The sequence below is a fragment of the Saccopteryx leptura genome, chromosome 9 (genome assembly GCF_036850995.1).
Source record: "Saccopteryx leptura isolate mSacLep1 chromosome 9, mSacLep1_pri_phased_curated, whole genome shotgun sequence".
Taxonomy (NCBI): Eukaryota; Metazoa; Chordata; class Mammalia; order Chiroptera; family Emballonuridae; genus Saccopteryx; species Saccopteryx leptura.
The window spans coordinates 70,454,441-70,470,457 of NC_089511.1; the positions used below are offsets into that span (position 1 = coordinate 70,454,441).

At 49.6% G+C, this 16,017-nt stretch overlaps 1 protein-coding gene across 2 annotated transcripts in view; it reads left to right on the top strand.

Annotated features, from left to right (window-relative positions):
* The window catches only part of HK1 (hexokinase 1), a 68,267-nt gene that overhangs the window by 40,009 nt on the left and 12,241 nt on the right, over nucleotides 1–16,017 (top strand). For both annotated transcript variants that reach the window (XM_066349875.1, XM_066349876.1), the window contains exons 5-13: nucleotides 2,115–2,210; nucleotides 2,725–2,824; nucleotides 2,931–3,114; nucleotides 4,531–4,686; nucleotides 8,087–8,320; nucleotides 10,601–10,905; nucleotides 12,325–12,473; nucleotides 12,775–12,894; nucleotides 14,179–14,274. In XM_066349875.1, the coding sequence (XP_066205972.1) occupies nucleotides 2,115–2,210; nucleotides 2,725–2,824; nucleotides 2,931–3,114; nucleotides 4,531–4,686; nucleotides 8,087–8,320; nucleotides 10,601–10,905; nucleotides 12,325–12,473; nucleotides 12,775–12,894; nucleotides 14,179–14,274 (1,440 nt within the window). The remainder of the gene's footprint in view (nucleotides 1–2,114; nucleotides 2,211–2,724; nucleotides 2,825–2,930; nucleotides 3,115–4,530; nucleotides 4,687–8,086; nucleotides 8,321–10,600; nucleotides 10,906–12,324; nucleotides 12,474–12,774; nucleotides 12,895–14,178; nucleotides 14,275–16,017) is intronic.

Genomic DNA, 16,017 nt, shown 5'->3' on the forward strand with positions numbered 1-16,017 from the left:
TCCAGGGTATTCAGATCATTTGGGCTGAAAGGGTGTCTTCCCAAACCTTTCACAAAGCCTGATGTTGGTACTACATTTCACTTAGCTTTTGAGAACAGAGAATGACATTTATACTCCCTAGGCAGAGACAGTGTGGGAAGCCCCCTTTCCCACTGGGAGAGGTGGGTGTGAAGCTCCTGTGTTCGATGTTGCTCATTCATCAGCAGCTGTTGACCAAGTGCCATCCCTGTGCAGGCTGGCTAGGCGTAGGAGAGACCATGAGCAGGCTGTCTGGCCTTCCCCCCAGAGGGCACAGTCTTCTAGGGATGAAGGCTTTGCAGGACTGTGGAGGGAACACCCTCAGGGCCACGAGATTCTTGCAGGCTGGAGCAGATGTGCCTGGCAGAGAGGCATTGTGGGCAGAGAAGGAGCCAAAGGCGGGGTCCCACTGGCAGGTTGATCCCCATCTGGGAGGGTGTCCTAGGTTGGGCTGTGCTACCTGCTAGGAAATCAGTGGATCAAAGGCTTTAATTACTCCTCTAGGGGCCCTGAGCCCACTGCTCAAGGCTGCCTGGGACCTTCAAGATTGTCCAAATCTACATGAGCTGTCTTACTCCACAGATGAACAAAGTGACCCTCAGAGGAGTTAGGGAACTGCCCACAGGCAGTGAGTAGAACTGTGGGAATAGGACTGTCTCTTGATTTTCAACACCATTTATTTCTACAATACCATGTTCTCTGAGTCTGTTTTTTTTGTGGGGGCAGGGGAGTGTTGAGGGGATAAAAGTAGTGTCCAGGGGCTTTTGGAATGCTTGGTGTAGCTGCAGGCGGCTGCTGAGCAAAGAACCACAGATTATCCCAAGCACTCGCCTTCCTGTCCGTCCTCCAGGAGGTGTGGCCTTCACAGGGACTGGGAAGCTCCCATCCCCAGGTCACACACAGCCACTGCCCCACCCCCTCCCCCGCTGTTGGGGCCTGAACAGCAGCTATTCCCAACCTGGCCTCCTTGCTTATAGTGACAGTCAAATATAACAATTATTTTTCTTCTCTAGTATCTTCGATATTAAAAAATATTTACCAAAGCAATATGTAAAGCTGTTGAAATAATATAAAGAGGTAAAGCAAAAAGTAAAATCCCTACCCTGCCACATTCCCAAGTGAATGACCTATTGCATTCAATTCCTTCTTGCGGTTTCTCCATTAATGTACCAGCAGAAATGCGTCATGTTGTAGAAATAGTGGACTTGCTGCTTTTGGATGGGGGTTAAGTTCCATAGTTGGGAAAGAGATAGAAATCACATACAGTTCATGTTTCCCTTAACTCCCCAGGACTCGCCTTCTCAAAGCTCATTAACTCTTAGCATTTTCTCTTCTCATTTTGGCTCTTGACTTTCTTTCCTTGGGACTGTGGAAGTGAGGTTTGTTTTCAAAGTGGCTAAGGGTGATCAGGTAATAACTGGGTTTCCCTTGTTCACATTTTAAGTGAAGCGTGGCTGTGCAGTGACATCCAGTTAGATTTGCACGCCGTGTGACACTACTATAGTAGCCAACCCCTTGCTGTATTCTGGTGTGAGCTGCAGGGTGTTTCCCAAGGCAGCCACCAGAGGAAACCATCATATAGATCAGGGGTCCCCAAACTACGGCCCGCGGGCCGCATGCGGCCCCCTGAGGCCATTTATCTGGCCCCCACCGCACTTCCGGAAGGGGCACCTCTTTCATTGGTGGTCAGTGAGAGGAGCATAGTCCCCATTGAAATACTGGTCAGTTTGTTGATTTAAATTTACTTGTTCTTTATTTTAAATATTGTATTTGTTCCCGTTTTGTTTTTTTACTCTAAAATAAGATATGTGCAGTGTGCATAGGGATTTGTTCATAGTTTTTTTTATAGTCCGGCCCTCCAATGGTCTGAGTGACAGTGAACTGGCCCCCTGTGTAAAAAGTTTGGGGACCCCTGATATAGATGGATGAACAGGAAATGGGAGTCTGGTCCTGTTACCCACTGTCACCTGGAGCCAGCCACTTGGTCCCTCTGAGCCTCTGCTTTGTCACTGTCCTTGAGCAGCCTTGCCGAGGGCCTGGGGGTTCGGGAGGCCTCCCAGCCTTCCTCGTCCAACCCCATCTGCTCTCCTTTGCAGGCCGTTCTGATTACCTGGACGAAGCGATTTAAAGTGAGCGGAGTGGAGGGTGCAGACGTGGTGAAGCTGCTTGACAAAGCCATCAAGAAGCGTGGGGTAACTTCTCTCTAGGCGTCCACCTTGGCTGCATGGAGGTCGGGTCTGGGGAGGAAGCTGTGCTCTAAAACAGACCACGGCCCTTTGGGGGTCGGGAGGGGGCAGTAGGCATCACATGTGTAGCCTGAGGCATCGCTTGGTCTTGAGGGCCAGACCGAGCAGGGAGTGGGCGTGGCCAGGTGCAGCTGCTATGGAGGGCGCCAGGGCACTCACACGTGGATGTAGGGGGGTGATTTTCCGAGGGCTGTGGGTCTGTGTATAGAATCTACTCTGAGAAGAATCTTAAGCCAGATAATTAAGGGGACTGTGCACTTTCCTTAATTTAATCACTGCACTCGATCCACGTAACCTGAGTGCCAGCAGTGATGGAAGCAGCATCACCTCCAGGACAGCGGGGGTTGAGAACACCGCTCTCTCTATAAGGTGTGCCCTGTGAGAGCACCGCTCTCTCTCTAAGGTGTGATCTCTGCTCCCACATGTGAGTGGGTGGTGATGCTCTGTTATTTGTCCCCAGGATTATGATGCCAGCATTGTGGCTGTGGTGAACGACACGGTAGGGACCATGATGACCTGTGGCTATGATGACCAGCAGTGTGAAGTTGGGCTCATCATTGGTAATTTCTGCCCTTTTCCTAATCCCTTCTGTTAGCCATTGTTTCTAGAAGGCACTGTATCCTCTCTGACTCCGTGTGGTCATAGCTCTGTCCTTATCTCTCCAAGGCACTGGCACGAATTGCTGCTACATGGAAGAGCTGAGGCACATTGACCTGGTGGAAGGCGACGAGGGGAGGATGTGCATCAACACTGAGTGGGGGGCCTTTGGGGACGATGGGGCCCTGGAGGACATCCGCACCGAGTTTGACCGCGAGATAGACCGGGGCTCTCTCAACCCTGGAAAGCAGCTGTGAGTCTCACCCACCTTTCCTTACTAGTCATTTTTATGACTTAGGAGGCACTTAATACAAGATTTGGGGTGGGAGATGAAGGGGGCAGAAAGCTGGCTGTCACAAAGGAAATGGGACTGCACTTCTGTTCCTCCTTTGGAGAAATGCGCACCTGTGGAGTCTGCGGTCTGGTTCCTGCAAGCTGAGAGATTCCGGCTCAGGGTTGCAGATAGGCTCAGGGTTGTAGGTTCTTGGGCTGGCTACTGGGCAGATAGAACTAACTCAGAAAGGCTCTCTCCTGTCAGGGCTCCTCAGCACGGCCGTGGCTGGGACAGGCCTGTCTGGTCCTGTCAGGAGCAGGAACAATGAGAACTGTGTTTCTCTGTGTCTGTGTGGACAGACGAGGGAGGGGCCGGGTGCTCAGGTTCTAGTAGCATCCCTCCCTCCCGGGCCGCTTCTGAATGGAACAGATTGTTTTGCTGTGTCATAGCAGGTCTGGGTGTGCCAGCGGGGCTCCCTCGGAGGACAGGCTGGCCACCCGGATGTGGCCCAGCTCTTATCTGTTCTTCCCAGGGCTTTCTCCAGGTCCCTGGTCAGCCAGGACTCGGGCCTGAGTCTGGCTCAGGTACAGCATCGAGCCCCAGTTTGTGGCAGCCGCTCCCCTGCAGCACTGGGCTCATCACGGCTGCTGCAGTTACAAGAGCCCACACCTCACACCCCTCCCCCCAGGTGCAGCGAGAGGGTCGTTCACTCTGTCATTGGCCTGTGGCTGAATGTGGCTGGAGCAGTGCGATGAGCTGATTGGCTCTACGCTGCTCAGCGCCCTCCCCTGGAGTTGAGGGTGAAGTCAGTGGGGGAGAAGTGGGTTCCCCAAAGCAAATTCTTCTTGGTCCTTTTGTCTGGAGAGGGAGAGCATGAGTACCAGGGAGGTGGCCAGTGACAGTGGTCTCAGCAGTGGCTGCATTTCACCCTGTCAGCATTCCCCCTGAGAAGACATTTACCCTTCTGAACTGGGAAACGGAGAGAATGCCCCCTGGCCACCTCCTTCCCGCAGGACTTGGCGATTTCCCTGAGAGAGCGATGGGGGGGGGGGGGAAGCCTTTAAAAAGTACAGCACGAAGTTTTGTGAGCAGCTATTATATTCTGCTCATTGCTAAATTCTAATGTCTCCCCTACTGCAGGCAGCCTTCCCTGCCTGCCTGTGGGGTGCTGCACTCCTGCTGCTCACCCTGTAGATGGAGGTGTGGGGGTCTGGATGACCCCCCGCCATCCCTTCGCTGTTTATTCACACAAGCATGTGGTCTTGCCTGCTAGCGAGGCTGTGAGCTCCTGAGGGATGGGGCCTCATCTACTGGGTCTGCCCCCCTCCTCACGAGCTGCCCCAAGGTGGGTGCACAGGAAGGACCTAACAAGTGCCCGGGGCTTTTCTCCTGCAGGTTTGAGAAGATGGTCAGTGGCATGTACCTGGGGGAGCTGGTTCGGCTGATCCTGGTCAAGATGGCCAAGGAGTGCCTTTTATTTGAAGGGCGGATAACCCCAGAGCTGCTCACCAGAGGAACATTTAACACCAGTGATGTGGCAGCCATTGAGAAGTAGGTGCCACCTCTTGAGGCTTTCTGGGGGCGGATGGGGGTAGAAGAGTGACAGGTCCCTTGTTACAGCGTGAGTCCCGGGTTCTCCCTCAAGATTGCCAGGGCTTTCTGGGTCCATCTGTCCTTTCTTAGCTGTTCAGTCCTGGGCTGGTTTCACTGCAGGTACCTGGTGTCAGCTCATTAAAGAATGTTCAGTTAGCAGTGGGTGACTTAGTTACAGAAGCGCCTTTTGTCCTTGACTCTGCACCTTCTTCTCCCCTCCCCTGCAACAGGATGAGATTAGAGATAATTCTGGTGGTGAACAAGGAGCTGACCCAGCCCAGGGCCTGGATCTGGAATTCCTTCTTAGGGTGTCAGGACCTTCCCCAGACTGTTCCAGGGAACTTTAGTGACTTGGGCTAATTAGGTGTCCCTGAGAAAGGTTTCTGTGGCCAATAGGATCTTCCCTTTAGAGATTTATAGTATCATTAGCCTATTAAAAAGACCCAGTTTACTTTGGTTAACCGCCAGAAGAAATGTTCCCTGGCACAAATTTGAGAAACACTGGTTAATAGATGAGACAGGACAGATAAACACAGGAGGGTGGAGTCCAGCCAGCAACCTGACTGCTACTTTTTGGCCTCAACATAAGAAATGCAGACTTCTCTGCTGAAAGTGCTATTTCACGCATTCACCCTGAGAGGAAAGCAGATGAACTTGATCCTGTGGCGGTTTGATGTCGTCTGAAGGATGCCTGTCTTGTGGCTGGCTTCTTTGTGCTGCCAGGTTCGATTCCTGGTTTAAGAGGTTCCATGGAGCCACGGGGGGCCACCTGCCTAAAAGTTAGGGCCAGCTAAAAATGCCCTTTTATCTCTGCACAAAGTGTTCATTCCTAATGCCCTGCTGGTCCTGGAAATTCAGAGCGAGCCAGTGGCTTCACAGCTCCAGCTCCTGGGAGAAGATGTGCATCAGCTGTCTGTGTGGTTAGAGGAGCAGATGGAAGAGGAAAGGAGTTTATCCCGACCTGCTCTTCTGTCACATGATGTGTTGGCATTTGTCCTAGGATCACTCTCCTTCAGGAGTGATGGGTGCAGAGCCACAGTAAGCAGGCAACATGCGACTGAGTTTAACCAGCTGTCTTCTCAGATCTCTTGGTCAGCTGCTGGGAGGGGATGGGAGCAGGAGGCTGATGGCTGGTCTGCAGAGTCATTGACAGAGTCAGGAAATGTGTGCCTTCCTCTCGGCCTGTGTCTGGTGTTGGCTTTTTGATGACCAAGAAACAGAAACCCACTTGACCTCTACCTCAAGAAAGGCTATCTCAAAAATGCCTTATTAAAACCATTCTGCCAGGGCAGGTGTTAGAAGAATTCTCTTTAAAAACAGGAACAAGACAGTATCACCCTTTTTTGTTCAGATTGCCCTGGAGTCTTAGCTAGTGTTTAAAAACAACAACAACAACAACAAAAAAAACACGAAGAAAGAGAAGGTCCTGGCTGGGTTCAGTGGGTAGAGTGTCGTCCGGTGCACTGAGGTTGTGGATTCGATCCCTGGTCAGGGTACATACAAGAAGCAACCAATGAGTACACAACTAAATGGACAACAGCTTGATGCTTCTCTCTCTCTCCCTTACTCTCTTTTAAATCAGTGGAAAAATTAAAAAAGAGAAAGAGAAAAAAAAGAAATTATAGGTATAAAATTTTTTTTAAAAAAGAGGTAAAACTGTCCATTATTTGCAGACAGCAATTGTCTGCATGGAACACCAGAACATATCTAGATAAGTGACTAGGATAACAGGAGAGGTTAGAAAGATGTCTGGGGAAAAGATATAAAAGTCAATTATATTTATATATATTGGCAATAATGAAAATATGTATATATATATTTAAAATAAACCTTTTAATTTAGAACATTTTTATTTTTAATACATATATATATATATTTTTTTTTTGGGGGGGGGTATTTTTCTGAAGCTGGAAATGGAGAGGCAGTCAGACAAACTCCCGCATGCGCCCGACAGGGATCCACCCGGCACACCCACCAGGGGGCGATGCTCTGCCCATCCAGGGCGTCGCTCTGTCGCTACTGGAGCCACTCTAGCGCCTGGGGCAGAGGCCAAGGAGCCATCCCCAGCGCCCGGGCCATCTTTTGCTCCAGTGGAGCCTTGGCTGCGGGAGGGGAAGAGAGAGACAGAGAGGAAGGAGAGGGGGAGGGGTGGAGAAGCAGATGGGTGCCTCTCCTGTGTTCCCTGGCCGGGAATTGAACCCGGGACTTCCGCACGCCAGGCTGATGCTCTACCACTGAGCCAACCGGCCAGGGCCAATACATATATTTTTTATTGATTTTAGAGAGAGAGAGAGAGAGAGAGAAGCATTCATTTGTTTTTCCATTTAGTTGTGCACTCATTGGTTGCTTCCTGTATGTGCCTTGCCCTTATTGGGGATCGCACCTGCAATCTTGGCATTTTGGGACGATGCTTTTACTGACAGAGGTAACCAGTTGGGGCCTAGAATATTTTTAGATTTACAGAAAAACTGAAAAGATAGTATACTTCATACAATTTTCCCCATTGTTAACATCTTACTTTACTATGGTACATTAAAGAAAAAAAAGAGAAGATATATATTTTTTCTTTTTTAAAGACACCATCTATAATAGTAACAAAACTATAAAGTACCTTGGAATAAATTCAACAACAGATATAGAAAGCATGTATGCAGAAAATGAAAATTTGGAAAACCCCGAGGAAGAATGTGTAAGCATCCAGGGGCAACTCACGGACTTGAAGGGACTCCCAAGGCTTCCTGAGCCCTGAGCCCTGGGCCCTGAGCCCTGAGCCCTGAGCCCTGGGCCCTGAACGCTGAGCCCTGAGCCCTGAGCCCTGAGCCCTGGGCCCTGAGCGCTGAGCCCTGAGCCCTGGGCCCTGAGCCCTGAGCCCTGAGCCCTGGGCCCTGAGCCCTGAGCCCTGGGCCCTGGGCCCTGAGCCCTGGGCCCTGGGCCCTGGGCCCTGGGCCCTGAGCCCTGGGCCCTGGGCCCTGAGCCCTGAGCCCTGGGCCCTGGGCCCTGAGCCCTGGGCCCTGGGCCCTGGGCCCTGAGCCCTGGGCCCTGGGCCCTGAGCCCTGAGCCCTGAGCCCTGGGCCCTGGTGGAGCAGCTGTTCCTCCACCTGTTCAGAGGCCGTGTGGTCTCACCTCTCCACTTCTTTTCATGTGCCTGTCATAACCCAGCATCATACAGTTTTTCAATTTTTCCTTCTATAATACTACCTGGTATTTTTTTGGAGGAAAACCCTTCCCATTTGACTCTCTTAATGCCACAGCATACACTCAAGGTGAATGGAGTTCACCTTTCCGGGACCTTGAACCTCAGTGCCTTGCAAGCCTGATGAAGTTCTTAACTCACAAGCATTGGCCTCTAACTTCACAGGACTAAGGAAGGCCTCCAAAATGCCAAAGAAATTCTGACCAACCTGGGAGTGGAGCCATCTGATGACGACTGTGTTGCAGTCCAGCACGTGTGCACCGTTGTCTCATTCCGCTCTGCCAACCTGGTGGCTGCAACGCTGGGCGCCATCTTGAATCGCCTTCGAGATAACAAAGGCATCCCCAGACTGCGGACCACGGTTGGTGTCGACGGGTCTCTTTACAAGATGCACCCACAGTGAGTCTGCCCTTTGCTATAATTGGCACTCAGTACCCTTCTGGGCTAAGAACCGTCTCCAGAGGTCAGGATTTTGGTACCCAGGGAAGGTGTTTTAGGCAGACAAGACAAGACCTAGTTCTAGGCAGAAAGGTCAGAGTTGCCCACTTGGGAAATATCCAGCCCTCAGCCATTTCTTGCTGGTGTTGCTTCTGCAGCTCCTCATTTTGTAGGTCTTGTTAGAGGTTTCTATAACTGCCTGGAACACAAGGTAGCATGTGTCTGTCTTTAGTTCTCTTGGTCATCCTCATTGCATAGGTGGAGCATCCACATTCTGGATTTAGAAGCTCCGGTGAAAGTCCCCTCAGACATTATTTTTTTTAAATGGGTAACTTGTTGACATTTTGCATCTGAGAGCCAGCAAGAGGTGTAAATTGTAAGTAGTCCCCATTGATGGTGAGAAGGGCCTTATACTGTGCCGCCTTCTTGTCTGTTGGGTGCCTTAGCTTCAAAAGTCTTCTGTGGCCACTCAGAACATGGCTGCCCCTTTAAAAGACCGAAGATGAATTCTAAGACTGTACATACTAATAGCTTTTAATGTTAACTGCTTACGATATGATTTTTGTACAGGATCTCAGATATTTTTCCCACTGGATATATAATGTGTGTGCAAAGTAGCTTTGCAGATAGCTACTCTACCTTCAAACCCAGTTCTAGTGACAGTTAAATGGATGTTCACTTAAAGTGAAATAGTTGTGTATTGCTGAGGGGATAGGCTTTGAGCTAGTTAGATATTGTTAGATATTATTATCTGTCAGGGTCATAATTTTGTTTATTTGTATTTTTTAAGTATTTGTTCTTTTTTTTTCTTTTTCTTTTTTGTATTTTTCTGAAGTTGGAAATGGGGAGGCAGTCAGACAGACTCCCGCATGCGCCCGACCGGGATCCACCCGGCATGCCCACCAGGGGGCGATGCTCTGCTGCAACCAGAGCCATTCCAGCTCCCGAGGCAGAGGCCACAGAGCCATCCTCAGCGCCCGGGCCAACTTTGCTCCATTGGAGCCCTGGCTGCGGGAGGGGAAGAGAGAGACAGAGAGAAAGGAGAGGGGGAGGGGTGGAGAAGCAGATGGGCGCCTCTCCCGTGTGCCCTGGCCGGGAATCGAACCCGGGACTCCCGCACGCCAGGCCGACACTCTACCACTGAGCCAACCGGCCAGGGCAGTATTTGTTAATTCTTAATAATGAAACTAGCCATCTTTGGCGGGGGGAGTTCTTGGCAAATTTTTCAACAAAGAAGCTTAGAGATTTGCAACATAACATTAAAAATTTTTTTTTAATTGTGGTAAAAACATAATATAAAATTTACTATATTTATTATTTTGAGTGTACAGTTCAGGAGTATTAAATATATTCACATTCTTGAGCCGCTGTCGCCACCAGCCACGCCTAGAACTCTTCATCTGCAGCATCACATTTAAAAGATAACTTCAGCTAAATGCTTCTTATTTCTGAAGTAACATATATTCAGTATTGAAACTCAAGATAACTTAAAAAAATCCCTAGAGAATAGAAATCAATTTTGGTCCCACCCTGTGGCGATGACCACTGGAATGCCTTGGGGCTCTGGTTTCCCTGTGTGCTTTGGTAGGCGGCCTTCCGTACTCACAGCAGACCACAGACACTGGGAGCGTTCGGTGCTCAGCGAGTCCTGTCCCAAAGCCCTAAAATGATCTAGCCACTAAGATGTTCAGACTTTTGAGGGTTGGGGAAAGGGCCAAGTGAAAATAAAAAGCAAGAGTGGTTATTTATTTAACCCTTTTTCCTCAGAGCTAATTACTAATCCAAGCATTTAACAAACTCATTTTTTTCCCACCACATCTCTGTCAGCCAGATACTGTCAACCCTCACTGACGCAGGGTTCAGTAGCGGTCCCACGGTCCCTGATGTGGACATGGTGGAGCTCACTCAGCGTTTCTCCTGATGTGACTTGCATGCCCTGTGCGGTCTTGTCTCCTTGTCATGGTGTGGGGCACAGTCTGTTTTGGACCCTGAATTTCTTTACTCAGTATTCATGTAATACTGAGAATCTTCTCTATGAATGTGTGTCTGTGGACAGTTTTGTTTTTCTTTTTTACTTGTCTGCATTTGTTAATTTTCCTACACTGGATGTATGTGACTTATATAATGAGAAAAGCAAGTGTAGAAAATGGAATTAAAGTGTGGGAAAGGAAAGGAAAGGGCACCAGAGGCTCCTGGCCGGTGGCTCAGTCCAGCTGTTGTGGCCCCTGACCCCACCCCCAGGTATTCCCGGCGTTTCCACAAGACTCTGAGGCGCTTGGTCCCCGACTGCGATGTGCGCTTCCTCCTCTCAGAGAGTGGCAGTGGCAAGGGGGCCGCCATGGTGACCGCGGTGGCCTACCGCCTGGCGGAGCAGCACCGGCAGATAGAGGAGACGCTCGCCCACTTCCGCCTCACCAAGGAGATGCTGCTGGAGGTGAAGAAGAGGATGCGGGCTGAGATGGACATGGGGCTGAGGAAGCAGACCAATGATAAGGCTGTGGTCAAGATGCTGCCCTCCTTTGTCCGGAGCACTCCAGACGGGACTGGTGAGGACCTCTGCTGGCGGCTGACACGCCCTCCCTGCTTCTCATACTAATGCCCAAGTCAGGGAGGTTGGCTTCTCTAGTGGAGGCATTTACACTGTGGTTGCATGATTTTGGCAAGAGCTAGGAACTCAAACTCTCTTTTACCATTGACTTGCCCCATGTGTGACTCAGGGCCATTGACTTCCCCTGGTTGGGCCTCCTGGGCAAACTCCTTGCATCTCTAAAACCACAGCCTGCTAGGAATTAAAGTGTTCTTAAAAGAACGAAGCTGGGCAAACCCCAGCACTGAGATGTTATGGTCACTCACAATCGTGGTAAACCAGCAGTAAAATAAACACCCATGCGCCCCTCCTAAGTCCTGATGGGGTGTGCACGAGGCAGGCGGGCCTAGGGATTGTCGCGCTCAGGCAGATTGGAGAACAGAGTTCAGCCCTAAGTGCTGCTCTTGCTGGTCATCATTGGAACTGACCACTATGGGGACTCGGACAGGCTTCTAGGTGGGCCCTTGAAGTGATGAATGTTTGTGATATGAATATGAACTGCGTGGAAGTTACTTTAAGGTATTGCATTAGAAATCACCTCCAATTTAATGGATGCAGACAGCAACCATTTACTATTGCTGATGAGTGTGTGTGGGTCAGCAGTGTATTATTGGTCATCTGGGCCAGGCTCGGCTGACCTTTACTGGACTCATTCATGTGTCTGCAGTCACTGGTGGGTCAGCAGAGGGGCCTCCCTGACATGTCCAGTAGTTGGTTAGTGTTAGCTGGGTGTGGGGGTGCCTGGCCATATGTGTCTCACCCTCCAGTGGGGCACTGGGCTTGTTCACATAGCAGCAGGGTCCACAGGAAGAGGGAAGACTCCAAAGCTTCTTGGGGGCCTAGGCTGGGATTGGCTCAGCTTGGCTTCTGCTACACTTTGTTGGCCAAAGCGTGTCACAGGCTAGGCCAGATCCAAGGGGAAGAGAAATAGACTCCACCTTTTTGATGGGAAGATCTGCAAAGTCACTTTGCAAAGAACATGTGGACAGGGAGCAGAATGATTGCGACCATGTTTGCAAACTGACATACACTGACATGTATTATTATATGAGGTTCCCCATAATCCTTTTACACGAGCCTCCCTCTAGTCAGGTTGTTGTTGCCAAGCTTTCTAGTAACCCTGGTGAAGTTTGTTTATTGTAACAAGTGGCTCATCCATGGGGTCTTTTGTCCTTTAGTGTGGCTCAGAGGTTGAGGTGGTCAATGAGTTAGTCCTCATCCCTCTCTGTACCTAAGCTGTGTGCTGGAGGAGAAACTTAGAGCTTCTCCCCTTTAATCAACATGGGTTTCCCCCAAGATAGTCTGTTGTCTTAGGGTCACTGGCTGACAAGAGGCACTTAGCTGTTTTTGACATTCTTTATGTTCTTGACTACAACAGAGCACGGTGACTTCTTGGCCCTGGATCTTGGAGGAACGAATTTCCGTGTCTTACTGGTGAAAATCCGTAGTGGGAAAAAGAGAACGGTGGAAATGCACAACAAAATCTACGCCATTCCCATTGAGATAATGCAGGGCACTGGGGAAGAGGTGAGACACTCTTTCTTACACCCCGTGGCACACACACAGCCAGTGGCGTTGGTGATCCCCAAAACCTGTTGGGGGCATCCCAAGCCCAGCATGGCTGAAAGCACCTCAGGCTTCAGACCACCAGGACACAGCTGCATGGTTGTGGGTATCACATGGCAGGTTTGGGGACCACCAGTGCCGCTGGAGAGGGGAACTTGCTCTGCATCTGTGTCGGCGTGTGTGTGCACGTGTGCATTTGCACATGTGCACTGGAAGTATGAAACCAGAGAGTGTGCACGTAATCCCTTCTCTTCTCCTAAAGCTGTTTGACCACATTGTCTCCTGCATCTCCGACTTCCTGGACTACATGGGGATCAAAGGCCCCAGAATGCCTCTGGGCTTCACCTTCTCGTTTCCCTGCAAGCAGACGAGCTTGGATGCGGTGAGTCAGACATTGGGCAGCACTGACTGTCCCGTGGCCCGTGGCAGGGTGGGCTGGCACTGGAGGCCTCCTCCAGCCTCATTGTTGTCCCTTGATGTTGGGCATGGCTCAGATGTCACAGTGGGTGGACCCAGGCTTTATGCCTAGCCCTTCAGTACATCTTAAGACTTTGATCACTTAAAGCATCCACCTTTGCTGGGAAGCCTTTTGTCCTCCAGACAAAAAGAATCTCACCCTTCTCTGTGTTCCTGTTTCTTCTAATGTTACCTGATTATAGTACTTTTTACAGTTATTAGTGATTGTGTCTTTCTTTTCTGCTATGTTGTATGCTTCTTGGGTGAGGACCTTTGTTTCCCACATGCCCTACTGCAGAGTTCTATCAGAAGAAATACTTAATAAATGTTTGTTCAGTAAGTAGGATGACACAGGGTCCAAGGTCAGGGCTTGAGCACCTGCTGAGTACTAAGAGCTAGGCAGGGCTGAAGGTACCAGTGTCTGTCCTCAGGGGGCCCCAGTCTCGGGGACCCCAGTCCCACACCAGCAGTCCGGGGCTGTGCTAGGGGTTGTCTGTGGGCGGGGCATGCTCGGTGCGGAGGGAACCTATTTTGCAGAGTCACGGAGGCAGGACCAAGCCTGTCCTGCTGGAAGAGCCACAGTGCTTCTGTGGGTCACAGGTGGATGTGTGGCCAGGGAGGAGGCCCTGAAGGTGGCATTGCATCACATTTGGCCTTGGGCCATGGTTTGAGGCATTTGATTGGGAAAACTAGGGAAGCAGGGTAGGGCCACCTGCCTCTGGAAGCCAGTTGAAGCAGTCATGCTGACTTGGGACAATTTCCTCTTAAGACCTTTTAGGTCTCAGCAGTTGGGTCCATATAAACTGGTTCCTCGCAGTTCACTTTCACACCCGCCTCTTGTATAACTGCAGTCCAGTCAAACTTCACTTTCACTTTAGGTAGTGATCGCGTTACGAAAAATTTGCATTTCTCTACTTATGTTGTTGGCAGACTATTCTTCAGGGGAACAAGTTGGTTAATCAGGGGCAGCACCTTTAACCACCTCTGCCTCAGTTTCTCCATCTGTGAAATGGGGATTATAAACCAGACTGCTGTGAAGCCAGTGAGGAGGGGAGGACTGTTAGTTAGTATTTTATTGGTTTGTGCCTCAGTTGCTCCAGCATAGTCTCTGTAAATTCTCATCAGATCTTTACTCAGGAAGGAATGGAATTTTGTGTTCTGTCCCTGAAGGTTAATTACACGGATTCTCCTGGTGCCTTTCCTGTTTCAGGGAATCTTGATCACCTGGACGAAGGGGTTTAAGGCCACCGACTGCGTGGGGCACGACGTGGCCACCTTGCTGCGGGATGCGGTGAAAAGGAGAGAGGTAACTATTAAAAAGAGGTTTTTAAAACTTTTTACTGTGCTTTCGGGTTATAAAAATCCTATTTGCTGATGATAAAGAATTTAAATAATCTAGAAGCATATAACCTGGGTGAAAAATTCCTCCACAGTCAGCAATAAAACAGAGGTGAACAGTTTTGAGTTGTTAAAGGGTAGTTTGTTTACAAAGGTAAAATAGTAACTCTCCTACAGATTGAAAAGACAAAAGCAGTCCCTGACAACCAGGCAGAGCCTGGCCCCATCAGTGAGACCTTAGTGTTCTTGGTCGGACACAGTCTCGCAGAGCAAACATCATTACAGCCGCTCCGTAACCGTGATGGAACTGGACAAGAATGGGAATCCTCCATGGTCACAGCAGAACTCGGCACATGCTCAGAGCACTGCCCTGCTCCCTACAGCGTGCAACCCAGACCAAAGCCCCACTTCTTTGAGCCCTCCCCCAAACCATCAACCCAAGTTCAAACCCGTGCTTTCTAACACTTTCTGAAATGCCCCATGGGATGTGTTCTCCCAGTTGCCACCAGTCAGTGGTCCAGCTTTGTTCCACTGCAGCCGTGTTTCTGCTGGTCTTCGGCCGAAGAACATTGACAAAATCTAACATGAAAAATTTCAGAGATTTCACTTAGCTCGTTAATTAATTAGGGAATCAGTAAGAAGTTAAACAAAAAATAGATTCAAACATTTCCAGTTTAAAAGAGCAAACTACATAGACAGGAGACTGGAATGCCTGGGTTTAATCCTCTGAGCAGTACGGACGTTCACGTACTCCTCGTGCCTCCTGACCGTCCCGAGTACGACCGTACATGTGTGAGGCAACATGAAAAAAAGGCAAATGTAAGGCTCCATTGGAGCAAAGATGGCCCGGGCGCTGGGCATGGCTCTGTGGCCTCTGCCTCAGGCGCTAGAGTGGCTCTGGTCGCAATATGGCGACGCCCAGGATGGGGAGAGCATCGCCCCCTGGTGGGCAGAGCGTCGCCCCTAGTGGGCGTGCCGGGTGGATCCCGGTCGGGCGCATGCGGGAGTCTGTCTGACTGTCTCTCCCTGTTTCCAGCTTCAGAAAAATGAAAAAGAAAAAAAAAAAAAAAAAAAAAAAAAAAGGCAAATGTATGTTCTTCTTGTTTCCATAAATTGGTTATCAACCAAACATGATTTTAAGTTAATAAAACTATGACTGGACCTAATTTCATCTTTGAAAAAAGAACTGACTCCCGGGGGTCAGCGAGCATGAGAAAAACTCACTACTCAAAGGGTTAAAGAGGGGTTTATTGCACCTAGACAACAGCTAATATATGTCACTGAAAAGAAATCTGATGATCTGTTTTTGCCCACTTCACAGCTCTTAATGTTCGTGTTCTCCAGCTTTCCACACATACACCGACACACATTAAAAAAAGAAAGGGCGTCATACCGTGTATATTATATTACAACTTGCTCTTTTCATTTAATATGAAACAGGCATCTTTTCATGTCACTACATGTAGACCAACCTCATGCTTTTCCTTGGCTGTGCAGGATGCCAGATCCTCACGATCACCTGAACCATGGTGTACAAAGCTCCTTTTGATCTGTTTCCGGGTTGTTTCTCTTTCTGGCTCACTTAAGTTATGCAGTAAATATCCTTGTACGTGTACCTCTGTATACCTGGTACTTTTATTTTGCCCTCTGAACAGCTCTAATTTAAATTCTCAAGAGAAGCTTTCTGGCTAAATCCCTTGTCTCTTATCCA